General features: G+C 41.1%; 1 protein-coding gene across 2 annotated transcripts in view; it reads right to left on the minus strand.

Annotated features, from left to right (window-relative positions):
- The window catches only part of ANKRD44 (ankyrin repeat domain 44), a 321168-nt gene that overhangs the window by 132336 nt on the left and 168907 nt on the right, over positions 1–19925 (minus strand). For both annotated transcript variants that reach the window (XM_082841652.1, XM_082841651.1), the window contains exon 4: positions 10417–10487. In XM_082841652.1, the coding sequence (XP_082697778.1) occupies positions 10417–10487 (71 nt within the window). The remainder of the gene's footprint in view (positions 1–10416; positions 10488–19925) is intronic.

A 19925-nucleotide genomic window follows, 5' to 3' on the forward strand; every position in this document is an offset into this window, starting at 1 on the left:
TCATTTTAACATCTTTATTGGAGTATAATTGCTTTACAATGGTATGTTAGTTTCAGCTTCACAAGAAAATGAATCAGCTATACATATACATATGTTCCCATATCTCTTCCCTCTTGCGTCTCCCTCCCTCCCACCCTCCCTATCCCACCCCTCCAGGCGGTCACAAAGCACCGAGCTGATCTCCCTGTGCTATGCGGCTGCTTCCCACTAGCTATCTACCTTACGTTTGGTAGTGTATATATGTCCATGCCTCTCTCTCGCTTTGTCACAGTTTACCCTTCCCCCTCCCCATAGCCTCAAGTCCATTCTCTAGTAAGTCTGTGTCTTTATTCCTGTTTCACCCCTAGGTTTTTCATGACATTTTTTTTCTTAAATTCCATATATATGTGTTAGCATACGGTATTTGTCTCTCTCTTTCTGACTTACTTCACTCTGTATGACAGACTCTAGGTCTATCCACCTCATTACAAATAGCTCAATTTCGTTTCTTTTTATGGCTGAGTAATATTCCATTGTATATATGTGCCACATCTTCTTTATCCATTCATCCGATGATGGGCACTTAGGTTGGTTCCATCTCCGGGCTATTGTAAATAGAGCTGCAATGAACATTTTGGTACATGACTCTTTGAATTTTGGTTTTCTCAGGGTATATGCCCAGTAGTGGGATTGCTGGGTCATATGGTAGTTCTATCTGCAGTTTTTTAAGGAACCTCCATACTGTTCTCCATAGTGGCTGTACCAATTCACATTCCCACCAGCAGTGCAAGAGTGTTCCCTTTTCTCCACACCCTCTCTAGCATTTATTGTTTCTAGATTTTTTGATGATGGCCATTCTGACTGGTGTGAGATGATATCTCATTGTAGTTTTGATTTGCATTTCTCTAATGATTAATGATGTTGAGCATTCTTTCATGTGTTTGTTGGCAGTCTGTATATCTTCTTTGGAGAAATGTCTATTTAGGTCTTCTGCCCATTTTTGGATTGGGTTGTTTGTTTTTTTGTTATTAAGCTGCATGAGCTGCTTATAAATTTTGGAGATTAATCCTTTGTCAGTTGCTTCATTTCCAAATATTTTCTCCCATTCTAAGGGTTGTCTTTTGGTCTTGTTTATGGTTTCCTTTGCTGCACAAAAGCTTTTAAGTTTCATTAGGTCCCATTTGTTTATTTCTGTTTTTATTTCCATTCCTCTAGGAGGTGGGTCAAAAAGGACCTTGCTGTGATTTATGTCATAGAGTGTCCTGCCTATGTTTTCCTCTAAGAGTTTGATAGTTTCTGGCCTTACATTTAGGTCTTTAATCCATTTTGAGCTTATTTTTGTGTATGGTGTTAGGGAGTAATCTAATCTCATACTTTTACATGTAGCTGGAATTACTGATTTTTGTAATCAAAAGAAGTCTCTCTTTTCCTGTATCACACATTGGCTAAAAAATTAACAGCTAGGAGTTTGCACTGACAGAAACTTACAAGGTTAAAAAGAAGCTAATGTGGGGGAAGGGAAGCTGAACAATTTCTGAATCAAGAAAGGATACTAAAACAGTACTTTTCAAACTATCTGTGGTGAAGGGACAGTTTTCTTTTGAATTATTATTATTTCAAATTCATCATGAGTAATTAGAAGAATAATAAAATGAAAAAAAGACAAAGAAATTATAAACTCAATTATTTTATCATTTAATTTAGCAGGCACGAAAGTACTCTATCAAAGTTCTCTAAAAGTTGCTAAATGCTCACTCATGTCACAAAAGGAAAGACAAAAAGACTCAGACTAGTCACAAGCCACACTGTGAGCAATGCTGCTTCAAAGCCTTGATTTCTTTTTTAATGAACAAGCATGTGTGAGGATTCCGGCATTTCTCCTGAGTGGAGGGATCAGCCTAGTTAGCATTCACCCTTAGGACTGTAGGCCTTGTTGGATTACACTCCACAGTAGGCTGTCCCATATGAGACACAGAAATAACAGACAGAAGGAGGAACTGTCACGGGATGTGACACAGGAGGGAACTGGAGATGGCATCTGCAGTCATTTTATTTCTACTTTTTATGACTTTCTCCTTTTATAAAAGGTCACTCCAACCCTGTATAAGAAGTAGAAACATACACTGTGGCACATGGAAAAGATGAGAAGAAATAGGATACATGTGCCTTAAAAACTGCTGCCTCCAATATTTGTTTTTCTTACTCTCAAATGTGCATTGCATTTAAGTGATCATAAATTACTCATGGAAAAGTAATGCTTTATGACTATACAGAGTCCTGGTAGGCATAAACAATGTCAAATTGTATAAACTGTAAGTTGCTTTAGACCAGGGTCTGAGTCTCATACAATTTTCTATACTTGCCACAAAGCCTGGCAGGTATCTGGCACCTAATGTATATTCAATAAATTTGGGTAGAATAAATATAGTGGTATAATCATTAGCAAACTCTCTAAGTAATAATATGCAAAAACTAACATGACTTTTTTTTATATACAGCAGGAAAATTAACAAGACATTTACATGGGCTAAGGTCCCTGAGGCTGCGCTCGGGTCCCGAAGGCATTCACTCTATTAATGTAAAATAATAACCAGCTGGGGCTTTTACCCTCTATTGATTATAGTAATTTCATATCCTGTAAGAACTGTATAAATCGGTGCCTAATTTGTTCACATTAATCAAATTATTCTTCTAAAAGTACCTATTATTAAACTAAACTTGCACTTTATTATTATAATTATTATTAGAGTACAATTATTCTAAGAACTAGGAGTACAAAGGGAAGACTTGGGGATGTGAAAGAATTCAAACTGTTCAAGAACCACTGGGGGACTTCCCTGGCGGTCCAGTGGTAAATAATCCGCCTTCCAATGCAGGGGACGCGGGTTTGATCCTTGGTCGAGGAACTAAGATCCCACGTGGCGCGGGGCAACTAAGCCCCGCGCACTTCAACTACGGAGCTCGCCTGCCTCAACGAGAGAGCCCGCGTGCCGCAAACTACAGAGCCCAGACGCCCTGGAGCCGGCGCGCCACAACTAGAGAGAAGACTGCGTGCCGCAAGGAAGGGCCCACACACCACAGCAAAAACGACCCGGGACGCCTCAACGAAGATCCCGCGTGCCGCAACTAAGACCAGACGCAGCCAAAAAAATAAAGAAAATAAATAATAAAATAAAATCAATAAGTATTAAAAAAAAAAAGAACCACTGGCTTTAAACATTGGGAAGGCCAGATACTAAAGTATTTCCAATCTTTAATCTCTGGTCTCAAAGTGTGGTATGTAGACCACATGCATCAGAATCTTCTTTTTGAAATACAGATTTTCAGGCTCAATTATAGGCATCATCAAAATCACTGGGGGGTGAGGTTCTAGAACAGGTACTTTGTGTGTGTGCATAATTTTATTTATTTATTTATTTAATTGAAGTATAGTTGATTTACAATGTTGTGTTAGTTTCAAGTGTACAGCAAAGTGATTCAGCTATATATATACATGAAATTACAAAATATTGAGTATAGTTCCCTGTGCTATACAGTAGGTCCTTGTTGTTTATCTATTTTATATATAGCAGTGTTAGAACAGGTACTTAACAAGCACTGCAGATGATCTCAATGCACACTAAATCTGAATACTACTCATCTACCTTCTAATAGGTTATAAGATGCTTACTTTCTTCCCATTCCAGGTACGATATATGTTCTATATGTGACCATCATTTTATAATCATAAAGATAATTTATGGAAAGCAATAACATTCAAGTCTCCCATATAATTTTTCCAATTCTCCTGTCTATTAGCATTTAGCCCACCATAATGACACCGTTTGTGAGAGGGAAGGGGAAAATGTGATGTTTAAAATTTAAGCTATAAAATAAAATGCTTCTCCTGATCAGATCTGGGAAACATTTTTATACCTGTCAGACTTTTGTCTGCACAGACACAAAAATAGATGCATCTTATTAGTTGGACCAGTATCCCTAGGGGTGCCCATGTGATGTGAGGGCAGCAGTGGAGCACGGCAGTTAGGAGAGCAGGTTTTCGGGTTACACCCTCCTCCACTTGCTGGCTGTGGTATCTTAGGTTTGTTCCTTAACTTCTCTGAGATCATGTTTCCTAAATTAGAATTAATAACGGTGTCAATCTCAGAGAGTGATTCAGAGGCTAAAATGGAATAATGTGCAGAAAGTGCTTAGCACACTGCCTAGCACACAGTAAGCCTAGCACACAGTAAGTGCTCAATAAATGTTCACCGTGACAATACATATTTGAACACAATATCCTCAATTCTACACCCCAAAGACAGGATACAACTATTTTCAACATTTCTAACCACAAAATAGCCTCCAGAACAGAAAAGTGACAAGTTCAGCAAATCCTTTGGTGCTACTCTCAGTTCATTGGAGAAGAAAATGCATGTGTGAAAGGTCAAACACATTTGGACACAAGCCACAGTAGGCTCTATGGTTGTGTACTGGTTGTGTACTGGTTGTCTGCCCTCCACACAGTGTCCAAGAAGGGACACTTTGTACCCCCTTAAGGTCCACATTTAACACTGCGCCTTCCACAGAGTGGGCTTCAATAAACATGTGTCAAACCCTCCAGGTTGGTGTGCATTTCATTCCTTTCCCCTACAGCTGTTCTTTTCCACGGGAAACAAAAAAGCAACAAGAATAAGCTAAACAGGGGAAACGATATGAAATAATTCACAGCAGCACTTCAGATAATTTTCCCTGGCAGCCCCAAATCTTACTCGTGTATGTTATCTAGCATTGCAAAATAAGTTTCCCTAATATTTTCACATGAGACTCTCTTCATTTCTTCACAGCTGTGGGAGCAGTCGGAGAAAGAGGGGGATGAATGGTGGCCTGGGCGGGTCAGTGAGAACACAGCACTGGTGGGCTCCGATTATCTGTTTGGTGTTTCCTCCCTGGGAATCCCAGGCATGGGGAGCAGGTGGTGGCGGGAGGAGGAGGGGACTGGGCCTAGAAGGGAGCACACAGTGCAGCCTGGTCAGTGCCAAGTTAAGTCTTAAAGGTTCATCTCCACAACCCAATCTATTGTGGACAGTTTTTAAGGGATATGACCATTTCTTGATCTACTTTATTGTCTCAGAGGAGCTTTCATAATGTCAAGCATGGGTGAATGTTTAATCAGTATTATGACCTGACACTCCTATTGCTGTAACAGGCTCAGGAAATGAATTTAGCAAATGAACATTATTTTTCCAGGCATAGAAATCCAAACATGAAATTTGCCTGATGGAAAGAAGGCTCAGAAATGTTGACATATACTGATAACTTTGACTTAACCTGATATCTTGTTGCACACTATTTTTGAAACTTGTTCTGATTTTGCAGGATCCGGTGGCTTAACTTGCTTTTAGTGCCATGCTCCCATAAACAAACTTCAAGTTAGTTTACCTTGCATGCATGAAAGATGATTACCACCAGCGTTCTCTGTGCTGTATACTAGCTCCATGTTAGCAGTGTCACAGAGAACCAGGTGAACACAGCTTAAGTGGAAAACCCAGTCTTTAAGGAATCACTCACAAAACAATTGTTTCCTGTGCAGGCTAGATGCTAAACCTACAATGACAAGCAATAGGCATGCCACTCATTGCAAAGAACTTACTGCCTAGAAGATCTTTTTAATTAAAACAGAAAAACAATTTCAATGGTAGTTTTATATTGTGCTAAGTTAGCCAAGCTGAGCGACGTTTTGCAGAGTTCCCTCCGCTGTACTGTTCCATTTAGGGTTGGTGCTGGAGAAATGTGCGTGAGTTTTGGAAGGCATACGTGAAACCACAGACTGACTGGCATGTTGGGTGCCAGGTTTGAGGCAGCTTGTGCACGGTGTCACTGACCAGCTGCATCACTGTGTTGGCAAAGGGCAGTACCAGGTTGATGCGTCTTCAGATCCTGCCATATCTTCTTCAGTTTCTCCCATTCCTGGGCCAGGTGCATGCAAGCTCAGAGGTGAAGCACACAGCTTCTTCTGCAAGGCACCCACATCCACGATGCAGAGGCAGTGAGAGACAGACAGGGGTTCCAGTTTATCCCTGTTTTCCCCCATTTCATGTTTAGCTTTTCTTTTCAACTGCAGACCCTGCTGGCCTACAGTGACTTTAGGACCACACAGAAACCAAGGGGATAGCCTTACATAAACTTCTTCAGCAGCTCACACAATTGTGTAAGCTCTAATTCCTATAATAAATGTCTTATCTATATTTCTCATTGTGGTTCTGCTTCCCTGATTGAACCCGGAACCTGGAAGCCCTGAGAGAGATCAATTACCCACATTTTAGAAGCACAGGGGTTTTGAAGACAATATAGAGTTTATAAGCCTTTCAATGAAGAAATGGCTTTTAAAACATATTTGTGTAAGGAATATCACTGTTTGCCCCGTCTAAGCAATAGACAGATGTACCAGCTCTCTTACTGAACACATGTATCTTCTTTGGCAAGTGTTAGTAGCAAAACTCCAAAAGACCAGCCCAAACCTTCTCTGTTCTTCCCCTCTCAAGCAAGCTTCCCTTTCCCCAGCTATTTTTTAGGGGAGGCATAAAGTAATGGCTATAGGATAGAATTCACAAAAGGAAGGATGGGATGTAGCCAAGATGGGAGAGTGGGAAGACCCTGAACTCACCTTCTCCCAAAGGCACAACAAAATTGCAACTACTTACAGAGCAACTATCTATGAGAATGACCTGAAGACAGCAGAAAAGATTTCCCACAACTAGATATAAAGAAGGAACTACAATGAGATGGATGGGAGGGGCTAAGATGCAGTATACTCAGGACCCATACACCTGGGTCAGCAACCCAGAAGTGGGAAGAATATCACAATGGCAGAGGTCCTCCCCAAGGAGCAAGGGGTCCAAGCCACACATTGGGCTCTCCAGCCCAGGATCCTGCATCAGGAAGATGGGCTCCCAGAAGTTCTGCTTTGGAAACCAGTGGGGCTTGTGTTCAGGAGAGCCAGAGAGCGTAGGAACCAGACTGCTCCTAAAGGGCATGTAGAAAATCTCACATACTCCAAGTCCCAGTGCAGAGGCAGTAGTTTAAAAGGAGCCTGGGTCAGACCTACTTGCTATTCTTGGAGAGCCTCTCAGAGAGGCAGAAGGCAACCAGGACTCCATCTGAGGATAAAGACACTGGTGGCAGCCATTTGGGGGAGTTCATTCTACAATGATGTCAGCACTGGCCAAGTGCCATTTTGGAATCCTCCTGATAGCCTATTAGTGCTGGGGGACTTACCTGCCCACCAGCACCAGCCCGACACCCCCAAGGCTGCACAGCTAACTGCTTGGGGAAACTACCCATCCTCCAGTGGGCCCACAGCTACTCCATGAGGCAGAACTTCACAGCCTACCAAGTAGGAGCCAGCCCCGCCTCCCAGCAAACCCACAATAATTGGACCCGCTCCAACAGAGGGGGGCCCACAGCCCAGATGGGGGCACCCCTAGAGCATATAGCTCTGGTGACCAGAGGGAAGCATGCTGTTGGACCCCACAGGGCATCTCCTACATAAGGCCACTTCTCTAAGATCAGGAAATGTAACTGACCTACCTAATACATAGAAATAAACACAGAGAATTAGGCAAAATGAGGAGATAGAGGAGTATGTTCCAAATGAAGAAACAAGACAAAACCTCAGAAAGAGAACTAAAGTAGAGATAAGCAGTCAACCCAATAAACAGTTCAAGGTAATGATCATAAAGATGCCCAATGAACTCAGGAGAAGGATGGATGAACACAGCGAGCATTTTAACAAAGAGTTAGAAGATATAAAGAAGAACCAAACAAAGCTGAAGAACACAATAACTGAAATGAAAAATATACTAGAAGGAATCAACAGTAGGTTAGATGACACAGAGGAATGGATCAGCAATCTGGAAGACAGAGTAGTAGAAATCACCCAAGCTGAACAGAAAAGAGAAAAAAAGAATTAAGAAAATGAGGATAGTTTAAGAGACCTCTGGGACAACATCAAGTGTACTAACCTTTCCAATATAGGAGTCCCAGAAGGAGAAGAGAAAGAGAAAGGGGCAGAGAAGTAATAGCTAACTCCCTTAACCTGGGGAAGGAAACAGATATCCAGGTCCAGGAATCGCAGAGAATTCCAAACAAAGCAAACCCAAAGAGGTCCACACCAAGACACAATGTAATTAAAACGACAAAAATTAAAGAAAAAAAGAGAATCTTAAAAACAGCAATAGCGGGCTTCCCTGGTGGCGCAGTGGTTGAGAGTCCGCCTGCCGATGCAGGGGACACGAGTTCGTGCCCCGATCTGGGAAGATCCCACATGCCGCAGAGCAGCTGGGCCTGTGAGCCATGGCTGCTGAGTCTGCACGTCCGGAGCCTGTGCTCCGCAACGGGAGAGGCCACAACAGTGAGAGGCCTGTGTACCGCAAAAAACAAACAAACAAACAAACAAAAAAAACAGCAATAGCTTGCTGGGGGAGAGGGAGGGGGAGTGGGTGGGGAGGGATGGATTGGGAATTTGGGATTAGCAAATGCAAACTATTATATATAGAATGGATAAACAACAAGGTCCTACTGTATAGCACAGGGAACTATATTCAATATCCTGTGATAAACCATAATGGAAAAGAATATGAAAAAGAACGTATATATATATACATATATGTATAACTGAATCACTTTGCTATAGAGCAAAAAGCAGCATAACGTTGTAAATCAACTATACTTCAATAAAATAATTTCTAAAAATATATTAAAAAATTTTAAATAATAATAAAAAATAAAAGCAGCAAGAGAAAAGCAGCTAGTTATGTACAAGGGGTATGATAATCAGCTGACTTTCAGCAGAAACTTGGCAGGCCAGAAGGGAGTAGCACTTTATATTCAAAGCAATGAAAGGAAAAAACGTACAACTGAGAATACTCTACCTGGCAAGGTTATCATTCAGATTTGAAGGACAGACAAAGAGTTTTACAGAGAAGCAAAAGCTAAAAGAATTCAGCACCACTAATCCAGCTTTACAAGAAATGTTCACAGGACTTCTCTTAGTGGAAAAGAAAAGGCCACAAGTAGAAATATGAAAATTATGAAAGGAAAAATCTCATTGGTAAAGGCAAACATAAACTAAAGGTAGTAGATCAGCCACTTATAAAGCTAGTAGAAAGGCTAAAAGACAAAAGTAGCAAAATCATCTATATCCACAATAAGTAGTTAAGGGATACACAAAACAAAAAGATGTAAAATATGATGTCAAAAACATTAAATATAGCAGGGGGAGTAAAAATTCCGAGTTGTTAGAATATGTTTGAAATTAAGAGATCATCAACATATACATATATGGTAACCACAAACCAAAAACCTACAACAGATACACGTAGAAAAATAGAAAAGAATCTAAACATAACACTAAAGTCATCAAATCACAATGAAAGACAGCAAAAGAAGAAAAAAAACAAAAAAGAACTACAAAAACAACCAGAAAACAATTAATGAAATGGTATTAAGTACATACCTATCAATAATTACTTTAAATGTAAATGGACAAAATGTTCCAATTAAAAGACATATTTGCCATCCTCACCCAAATTCCCAGCATTCAAAATAAATTCTTTCTTGAACACCTACAATGTACCAGGCTTGGGTTACATCAGGAAACAAAACAAAATCCCTGCCATCATGGTGCTTACATTCCAGTGCCATGTTTGCCAAACTCAGCATGTTCAAACAGAAATGATTAACTTCCCCAACCCTTGCTCCTTTGCCTCTGCCTTCCATTGGGTTACCAATGGTAATGGTGTTACCATTCACCCAATGGCTTCTTTTCCATCTCACCCTCACAAGTTCCAAATCCTGTCAGGTTCACAACTTATCTCTGCTGTCAACACTCCCCGCTGCTCAGAGGACACCCAGCCCTCTGCTGTTGGACCCAGCCTCTACTATCAGACTTATCTTCTACTACACCCTGTGTTCCAGCTATATCCAACTGAACCCACCATTCAATCACTTCCATGACCCTTGTCCTACAGCATGTTTCTCCTCCTGCCTCAGCCCTCTCTCCTTTTCCTGGCCTGGTAAGTCCCTATCATCCTCTAAGGACTAGCTCAATTGACATGTCTTCTTGGAAGACTTCGTCTATTCAAGAAGACAGTTATTTGCTTCCTCCTCCAATTCAGTTATGATACTGTACAGATCTGCTTACCTGTTTGCACCCCCTTCAGACTGAGAACTCACTGAAGTCAAGGATCACACCGTCCATCTTGGACCACCCCAGTCAGCCCCTAGCACCATGCCTGGCACACAGGAGGTGCTTAAACAAACAGCTGTTCAATTTGGTAACCCTCTTGCATAGAAGTAAAAGCCTCTTGCTCACCAGTGAGGATCCCTAATTCAGCAGAAAGCATTTTTCTCTTTCTAGGAACTGGAGGTGCTAGATTAAATAAGATAATCACTCACTTCACTTCTGGAGGCAACAGCCCGGTGCAGCGGGGTCAGCCACATGTTGTCCTTGGCATTCACACGAGCTCCTGGAACCAAACAGCACAGGTTAGAAGCATAATGCAATTCTGCTGATGTGAAGTCAGATGCTATATCTTGTGCTCTCGTTTGCCGGGTACAACCAACACATTTTGTTTTGTTTTTTCCTTTCTGTTAGTCATGTGCTTTCTAGCCACCAAACAAGGAGAAGACACTGAATGCAGTAGAAGGAGCAAGGTCAGGAGCTGAGGATGTCACAAGAATAGGGCCAAGACCAGATGAGAAATAACAGTGTCTCACTGGGTAGGAGATACAGTTGTAAGAACGCTGAGATTCTCCAGAACTATAGAAATGTAGGTTCTGAAGAATGAAGAACTTTTCAGGGGTGTGTATGCATATGTGTGTGTGTGTGTGTGTGTGTGTGTGTGTGTGTGTGTGTGTGTGTGTGTTCCTGAATGTTATATTCCTGAATATAAAATATAGAATCATATACATTATTTTATTTTTAGTCATTAAGCGTATTTATCTCACAGGGCACACAACATCCTTCTTGGAAAACTGTTAGCGATGAGCAGCCTTCCAACAAGTGTATATTAGAGGCCAGTGAAGTTGAGTTCTGATGAGATTTGATCTGGGCTAAAGGGATTAGCAGAAATCCGTTTTATCCAAGAATCCCAATTATTTCTCTGGAACTAGCCAAATATTTTGGTAGGAAGAAGCCAGGTTCCATGGACCTTTTGGACAGACACAACATGAAGCCTATGTAGGCTGCTCACGGCTCGCTCATACTATGGGGTGGGCATACAGGCTGACACAAGAGCCAGAGCCCGGTCATACTCAGGGAGGTGCCCGTGCTCAGCTCCCTGGGAGTCACATCACAATCACAGAACAGAAGCTCCACAGGAACAGATTCCCAGAAAGTAGAGTATGCCCTCCGCCCATGACACCTGCACAGTTCTCCATGCGTACACGTCCACCAAGCTACAACTGAACCACTGCAACACCCAATATGAGCTTCCTTCTTTTGGAATCTGGATTTTGATCAGTCTTCTGCTCAGAGATGGAAAGTTTTATAAAAGGACTGCAAAAGGAGAGGAGGAGAAAAGATCTATGATATCTTTGCAAATGTAATAAGAGGAGCCTGTTTTAGCCTTAGGACAACAAGGAAGGAAGCTCAAAGAAACTAGAAAGTAAGGCAGAGGAGGGGAAGTGCAAAGGAGGTGGCTCTGAGACAAGGGCCGAGAAAGTGAGTCAAGTGTAAGCAGAGGCTGACCAATCTCTGTGAGGCCAAGGCCAGCTGACAGCCTTAAAAAACAGGAACCGTGTTTAGAAAAAACAAAAAGGCAGCAGGAGACTTTCATGGATAAATGTGTGCTAGAAATTTAATTTAATCATAGAACTTACACTGTTTTTTCTCTTTAACTGAAGAAGAAATACCATCAACCATACTAGTGATAGAAAACAAGAACGTAATAATCCCTAAAACAAAGAGAGAGAGAATGTCTCTTCTCCCCTCATTCTGATTTCATTAGTTGGAGGTGGGACCAGGCACAGGTATTTTTAAAAAACTCCCCAGGACCCACGGTTATTGTAATAGGCTATTAAGATTGAGAGCCACCGGTAAATTGTTGCTTAGTTTATCAAGCTTAAAATTAGTTGAATCCTAATTCTACTAACTTCATCCAGGCAGCTTACCTGAAAAGGTTCAAGCCCCTTACATCAGTAAGAACCAAACAAAATCAGTTTGGTGGTGCTAAGACGCCAAGGCAGCAGACATCTCACTCCCCAGTAGCAGGATGTCCTGGGCTAAATGCTCTGGAGTGAAATGAATGAGGTCTGGGAAGGACAGTGGGATTCATGGTCAGAAGACCCAGATTTGATTCTGATTTCAGCACCTACTGGCCCAGCTACCAAAAGCCACTACTCTGTAAAATGAGGCTAACAACAACATAATAATAATACTTCTCTACCCACCTTATGAGGTGGTTGGGAGAATCAAGTGAATTTGAAGGTGCTTTGTAAATTGCAAAGCACTAGAAAAATATTAGCAGTTCTTATTTCCAAATCCCCTCTAATGTCATATTTACTTCTAAATCTATGACTCAGGTCTTCAAGGAAGTGAGAGGCATAGTCTTTGCCCAGGAAAGTAGGGGGAAGTCAAACATAGAGATTTAAGAACGCAAAAAACCATCACCTAGAGATTGCACAAACAGGTATCTTTTGAAGATTAAGAGAGACTCAGATGCTAGAGAATGCCAGGGAGGAGGAAACCCAGATGTAATTGAGAGCAGAAAGTATTGTGAATTTTAAAACAAAATTTTCCCTACCAAAAAACAAATTTTAGCTTTCCTCTCCTAAGTCTTAGTTCCAAGGGAGCACCAGATGATTGTTACAAAGCCTACCTTTCTGGTTTAGAAACAAACAGTATTTATCCCTCAGGTCCTAGTATTTCTTCTTCCAACATTCAGCTGTTCAACCCTTCTAAAATTACCCATCTTTTTGTCAGGCCTTTACCCGGGTCATAAATATGTCTATTTTACCATATTGTGCTTATACCTGCATATCAGAAGACGGACCTTTTATTCTCTCTCATAACTCAAATGTATATTTGCTACTTAATCCTAGGCTGTTTCTTTGACACGTCACAAACATCACCCAGATTTCACGAAGACCTGGATTCAAGCCTCATTCCCTACCGGTAGAGATGGCTGTATCAGGGTGTCCCTTCAGATTCCCTGTCCACGTTTAAGGGACTTCCGTGTCACGAAGTCAAATCAGTCATCTGAGATGAAGAACATCTGGCCATAAGTTCCCTCTGTTTCTGGGTTTGAATTTTCACCTGGCTGTCTGCATGATGTTCTTATCAACACTTTAGTACGTTTGTAGGAAGGAATGCTACATGGGACAGATTGATACCCACTATGGGTAGCATATCAGTTCTGCCTCAGAGCCTCTAAATCAGTGCTGCCCAATGGAAATATAATGTGAACCAAGTAACTGAAAATTTTCTAGTAACCACACTAAAAAGGGTATAAAAAACAAGTAAACTAACTTCAGTAATATATTTTACTTACTTAACTCAATATATCCAAAATATTATCATGTAATTGAATTTTTTAATTATTGAGATAATTTGCATTCTTTTTTTTCATGCTAAAGCTTCAAAATCCCATGTGTATTTCACACTCACAACACATCTCCATTCAATCAGGCCACACTTCAAGTGTTCAACAGCCACAGCTGGAGTGTGGCTACCATACTGAACAGCGCAGCTCTAAATGCTGGGTGGCAGAGCCCAGGCTTGGCTACTCGTTTGCCTGAGTAGCTCTCTTCAGTTCTAAGGAGCTATGATTCTACCATTAGAGCTGTGAAACTGCTAAGAGCCGTGTTAAGAATGGCTAACGTGATCTGAACGCTGACTCTCTATATTAACGTACGTGCAATCCATTTAATAGGGAGATACTCTTATTATGCCAGTTTTATAGATGAGGGAACCAAGGCCATGAGAAATAACATGCTCCAGGTCCCCAGCTAGGAAATGGTAGATTTGAACCCAGGTAGTCTGACTTCAAAGCCAAGCTCTAGGGCAGTGTGCCTCACTTCAAAACTAGCAACATTCACACAGCATTCAACTAACACTGATTGCATTTCCCTTCCATTTTCCCCAACTTTATCTCTGGTTCTTCGAGTCACTCTTCTCTCCCTCTTTCTCCACTTTCATGTATATATTTTTCATATATATGTATATATTCCCCCTTGATTTCATTCCTCCTTTCTCATATTTTTCCTTCTAGTTCCAAACACCAGTTATAATAATATGGAACAGAAATATATATTTTGTTATTCATGGTCTTTCACAGAGTAAATATTGTGTATAAACTTAAAAAGCTAATGCAAGAAGAAGAAACCCAAATGGTAAGACACATGTGAAAAGATACTTCTCAAAATTCATCAGGGAGAAGCCAATGAAAGCAACATTAACAAAGCATATTGCACACATCAAACTGGGGAAAATTTTAAAGTGTGAAATGCCAAGAGTTAGCAAGGATATGGAGCAACAGGGAAACATAGCTACAGATGGTGAGAGTGTGAATTGGTACAACCCCCTTTGGAAACAGGGTGGTGCTACCTAATAAAACTGATGATGCGTGTGCCCTACCACCCAGCAATTCCACCCAATCATATACCCTAGAGAAACTCTCATACATGTACAAGAATATTCACTGAAGCATGTTTGTAACAGCAAGATATTGGGATCCCAAATGGTGATCAAGAGGAAAATGGAAAAATACACTGTGGTATATTTGTACAATGGAATGCTACACTGTCATGGAAATGAATAGACTGAAGTTACATACATAAACATATGCACTTCAAAAACACAACATTGAAAGAACAAATGAAGTTGCAGATTAATACCAACGGCTTAATACCAGTTACATAAAGTTTTTAAATTTACAAAAACAAAGCAATATGTTGTTTATAGATGCACAGATTGAAAAAAAAGTAATAAATATGGCTAAAGAAAACAACTACCAATTCTGGCTAGTGGTTGCCTCTAGGGAGGGAGGGTGTGAAAGGATAAGGAAAGGATACAATGGGCTTCAACTGTGTCTTCAATGCTTTACTTCCTTTTCAAAAAGATATAATGCAAGTATAGAAAAATCTTAAGATTTCTTAAAGCTTATATACATGGGTATTAATTACATTATTCTCCATACTTTTCTATACATTTGAAATATTTTCTAATAAAATACTTTTTTTTTTTTTTAGATGTTGGGGGTAGGAGTTTTAGTAATTTATTTATTTATTTTTGCTGTGTTGGGTCTTCATTTCAGTGCGACGGCTTTCTCTAGTTGTGGCAAGCAGGGGCCACTCTTTATCGCGGTGCGCGGGCCTCTCACTATCGCGGCCTCTCTTGTTGCGGAGCACAAGCTCCGGACGCGCAGGCTCAGCGGCCATGGCTCACGGGCCTAGTTGCTCTGCGGCATGTGGGGTCTTCCCAGACCAGGGCTCGAACCCGTGTCCCCTGCATTAGCAGGCAGATTCTCAACCACTGCGCCACCAGAGAAGCCCTAAAATACTTTTAAAAAAGCTAGTACACTTAAAGTTTTATGTCTCTTAATGAAAATGGTTCAGGGGGGATTAAGTTGCTTTTTCTTACACTACTGTTTTCTTGGTTAGTCGCCCTTCTTGTTAGAAAAATGACACTTTCATACAAAATGGCCCATTCATAGTCTCTTCCAGGACTTTCCTAAGGCTCACCCAAGGTGAGTAAGGAAAGACGAGTAAGAGCTGCTGTTGGATTTGCAGATGACCTCATTTGTACAGTCCATTTTGATAAGAAAATTTCAAGTTAACAACGTGTTATTTGCTGTCTTATTGTCATTTTTTTCTCATGCTGTCCTCTCTCCACAATCACTATCGCTGATCTCCCCAGCTGTTGAACAGAGGCAAGTCAGCACATGCAGGAAAGGCAGGACCTCAGAAATTTGTGCCTCTTGGGATGAAGATGGAGGAGTAGAAGGATCTGCACTCACTCCCTCTTGTGAGAGCACTGGAATCACAACTAACTGCTGAACAATCATAGATAGAAGACACTGGAACTCACCAAAAAAGATACCCCACATCCAAAGACAAAGGAGAAGCCGCAATGACACAACAGGAAAGGTGCAATCACAATAAAATCAAATCCCATAACTGCTGGGTGGGTGACTCACAAACTGGAGAACAATTATACCATAGAAGTCCACCCACTACAGTGAGGGTTCTGAACCCCATGTCAGGCTTCCCAACCTGGCGACCCGGCAACAGGAGGAGGAATTCCCAGAGAATCAGACTTTGAAGGCTAGCAGGATTTGACTGCAGGACTTCGACAGGACTGGAGGAAACAGAGACTCTACTTTTGAAGGGCACACACAAAGCATCGGGACCCAGGGGAAGGAGCAGTGACCCCATAGGAGACTGAACCAGACCTACCTGCTAGTGTTGGAGGGTCTCCTACAGAGGCAGCGGGCGGCTGTGGCTCACTGCAGGGACAAGGACACCAACTGCACAAGTTCTGGGAAGCACTCCTTGGTGTGAGCCCTCCCGGAGTCGGCCATTAGCCCCACCAAAGAGCCTGTGGCCTCCAGTGCTGGGTTGCCTCAGGCCAAACAACCAACAGGGAGGGAACTCAGCCCCACCCATCAGCAGACAAGTGGATTAAAGTTTTACTGAGCTCGCCCACCAGAGCAACACCCAGCTCTACCAACCACCAGTCCCTCCCATCAGGAAGCTTGCAAAAGTCTCTTAGATAGCCTCATCCACTAGAGGGCAGACAGCAGAAGCAAGAAGAACTACAATTCTGCAGCCTGTGGAACGAAAACCACATTCACAGAAAGAGAGACAAAATGAAAAGGCAGAGGACTATGTACCAGATGAAGGAACAAGATAAAACCCCAGGAAAAAAACTAAATGAAGTGGAGAGAGGCAACCTTCCAGAAAAAGAATTCGGAATAATGACAGTGAAGATGATCCAGGACCTTGGAAAAAGAATGGAGGCAAAAATTGAAAAGATGCAAGAAATGTTTAACAAAGACCTAAAAGATTAAAGAACAAACACCTAGAAGAATTAAAGAACAAACAAACAGAGATGAACAATACAATAACTGAAATGAAAAATACACTAGAAGGAATCAATAGCAGAATAACTGAGGCAGAAGAACGGATAAGTGACCTGGAAGACAGAATGGTGGAATTCACTGCCGCAGAACAGAATAAAGAAAAAAGAAATGAAGACAGCCTAAGAGACCTCTGGGACAACATTAAATGCACCAACATCTGCATTATAGGGGTCCCAGCAGGAGAAGAGAGAGAGAGAGAAAGGACCCGAGAAAATATTTGAAGGGATTATAGTTGAAAACTTCCCTCACACGGGAAAGGAAATAGCCACCCAAGTCCATGAAGTGCAGAGAGTCCCAAGGAGGATAAACCCAAGGAGAAACATGCCAAGACACACAGTGATCAAACTGACAAAATTTAAAGACAAAGAAAAAGTATTAAAAGCAACAAGGGAAAAACGACAAATAACATACAAGGGAACTCCCATAAGGTTAACAGCTGATTTCTCAGCAGAAACTCTACAAGCCAGAAAGGAGTGGCACGATATATTTAAAGTGATGAAAGGGAAAAAACTACAACCAAGATTACTCTACACAGCAAGGATCTCATTCAGATTCGAGGGAGAAATCAAAAGCTTTACAGACAACCAAAAGCTAAGAGAATTCAGCACCAGCTCTACAACAAATGCTAAAGGAACTTCTGTAAGTGGGAAACACAAGAGAAGAAAAGAACCTATAAAAAACAAACCCAAAACAATTAAGAAAATGGTCATAGGAACATACATATCGATAATTACCTTAAATGTGAATGGATTAAATGCTCCAACCAAAAGACACAGGCTCACTGGATGGATACAAAAACAAGACCCATCTATATGCTGTCTACAAGGGACCCACTTCAGACCTAGGGACACATACAGACTGAAAGTGACGGGATAGAAAAAGATATTTCATGCAAGTGGAAGTCAAAAGAAAGCTGGAGTAGCAATACTCATATCAGATAAAATAGACTTTAAAATAAGAATGTTCTAAGGGACAAGGAAGGACACTACATAATGATCAAGGGACCAACCCAAGAAGAAGATATAACGATTATAAATATATATACACCCAACATAGGAGCACCTCAATACATAAGGCAAATGCTAACAGCTACAAAAGAGGAAGTCGACAGTAACACAATAATAATGGGGGACTTTAACACCTCACTTACACCAACAGACAGATCATCCAGACAGAAAATTAATAAGGAAATACAAGCTTTAAGTGACACAACAGACCAGACAGATTTAATTGATATTTATAGGACATTTCATGCAGAAACCGCACATTACACTTTCTTCTCAAGTGCACATGGAACATACTCCAGGACAGATCACATCTTGGGTCACAAATCAAGCCTTGATAAATTTAAGAAAATTGAAATCATATCAAGCATCTTTTCTGACCACAACACTATGAGATTAGAAATAAATTTCAGGGAAAAAAAACATAAAAAACACAAACACATGGAGGCTAAACAATACGTTACTAAATAACCAAAAGATCACTGAAGAAATCAAAGAGGAAATCAAAAAATAACTAGAGACAAAAGACAACGAAAACACAATAATCCAAAACCTAAGGTATGCAGCAAAAGCAGTTCTAAGCGGGAAGTTTGGAGCAATATAATCCTACCTCAAGAAACAAGAAACACTTCAAATAGACAATCTAACCTTACACCTAAAGGAACTAGAGAAAGAAGAACAAACAAAACCCAAAGTTAGTAGAAGGAAAGAAATCATAAAGATTAGAGCAGAAATAAATAAAATAGAAACAAAGAAAACAATAAAAAGATCAACAAAACTAGAAGGTGGTTCTTTGAGAAGGTAAACCAAATTGATAAACCTTTAGTCAGACTCATCAAGAAAAAGAGGGAGAGGACTCAAATCAATAAAATTAGAAAAGAAAAGTTACAATGGACACTGCAGAAATACAAAGCATCATGACAGACTACTACAAGCAACTCTATGCCAATAAAATGGAAAACCTGGAAGAAATGGACAAATGCTTAGAAAGGTATAACCTTCCAAGACTGAACCAGGAAGGAACAGAAAATATGAACAGACCAATCACAAGTAATGAAATTGAAACTGTGATTAAAAATCTTCCAACAGGGCTTCCCTGGTGGCGCAGTGGTTGAGAGTCCACCTGCTGATGTAGGGGACATGGGTTTGCGCCCCGGTCCGGGAAGGTCCCACATGCCGCGGAGCGGCTAGGTCCGTGAGCCATGGCCGCTGAGCCTGCATGTCTGGAGCCTGTGCTCTGCAACGGGAGAAGCCACAACAGTGAGAGGCTCGCATGCCCCCCCCCCCCAAAAAAAAAAAAAATGGGCAGAAGACCTAAATAGCCATTTCTCCAAAGAAGACATACAGATGGCCAAGAAGCACATGAAAAGCTGCTCAACATCACTAATTATTAGAGAAATGCAAATCAAAACTGCAATGAGGTATCACCTCACACCGATTAGAATGGGCATCATCAGAAAATCTACAAACAACAAATGCTAGACAGGGTGTGGAGAAAAGGGAACCCTCTTGCACTGTTGGTGGGAATGTAAATTGATACAGCCACTACGGAGAACAGTATGGGGGTTCCTTAAAAAACTAAAAATAGAATTACTATATGACCCAGCAATCCCACTACTGGGCATATACCCAGAGAAAACCATAATTCAAAAAGACACATGCACCCCAATGTTCATTGCAGCACTATTTACAATAGCCAGGTCATGGAAGCAATCTAAATGCCCATCGACAGATGAATGGATAAAGAAGTTGTGGTACATATATACAATGGAATATTACTCAGCCATAAAAAGGCACAAAACTGGGTCATTTGTAGAGA

This window comes from Leucopleurus acutus, assembly GCF_964270905.1.
Source record: "Leucopleurus acutus genome assembly, chromosome: 6".
NCBI classification, from domain to species: domain Eukaryota; kingdom Metazoa; phylum Chordata; class Mammalia; order Artiodactyla; family Delphinidae; genus Leucopleurus; species Leucopleurus acutus.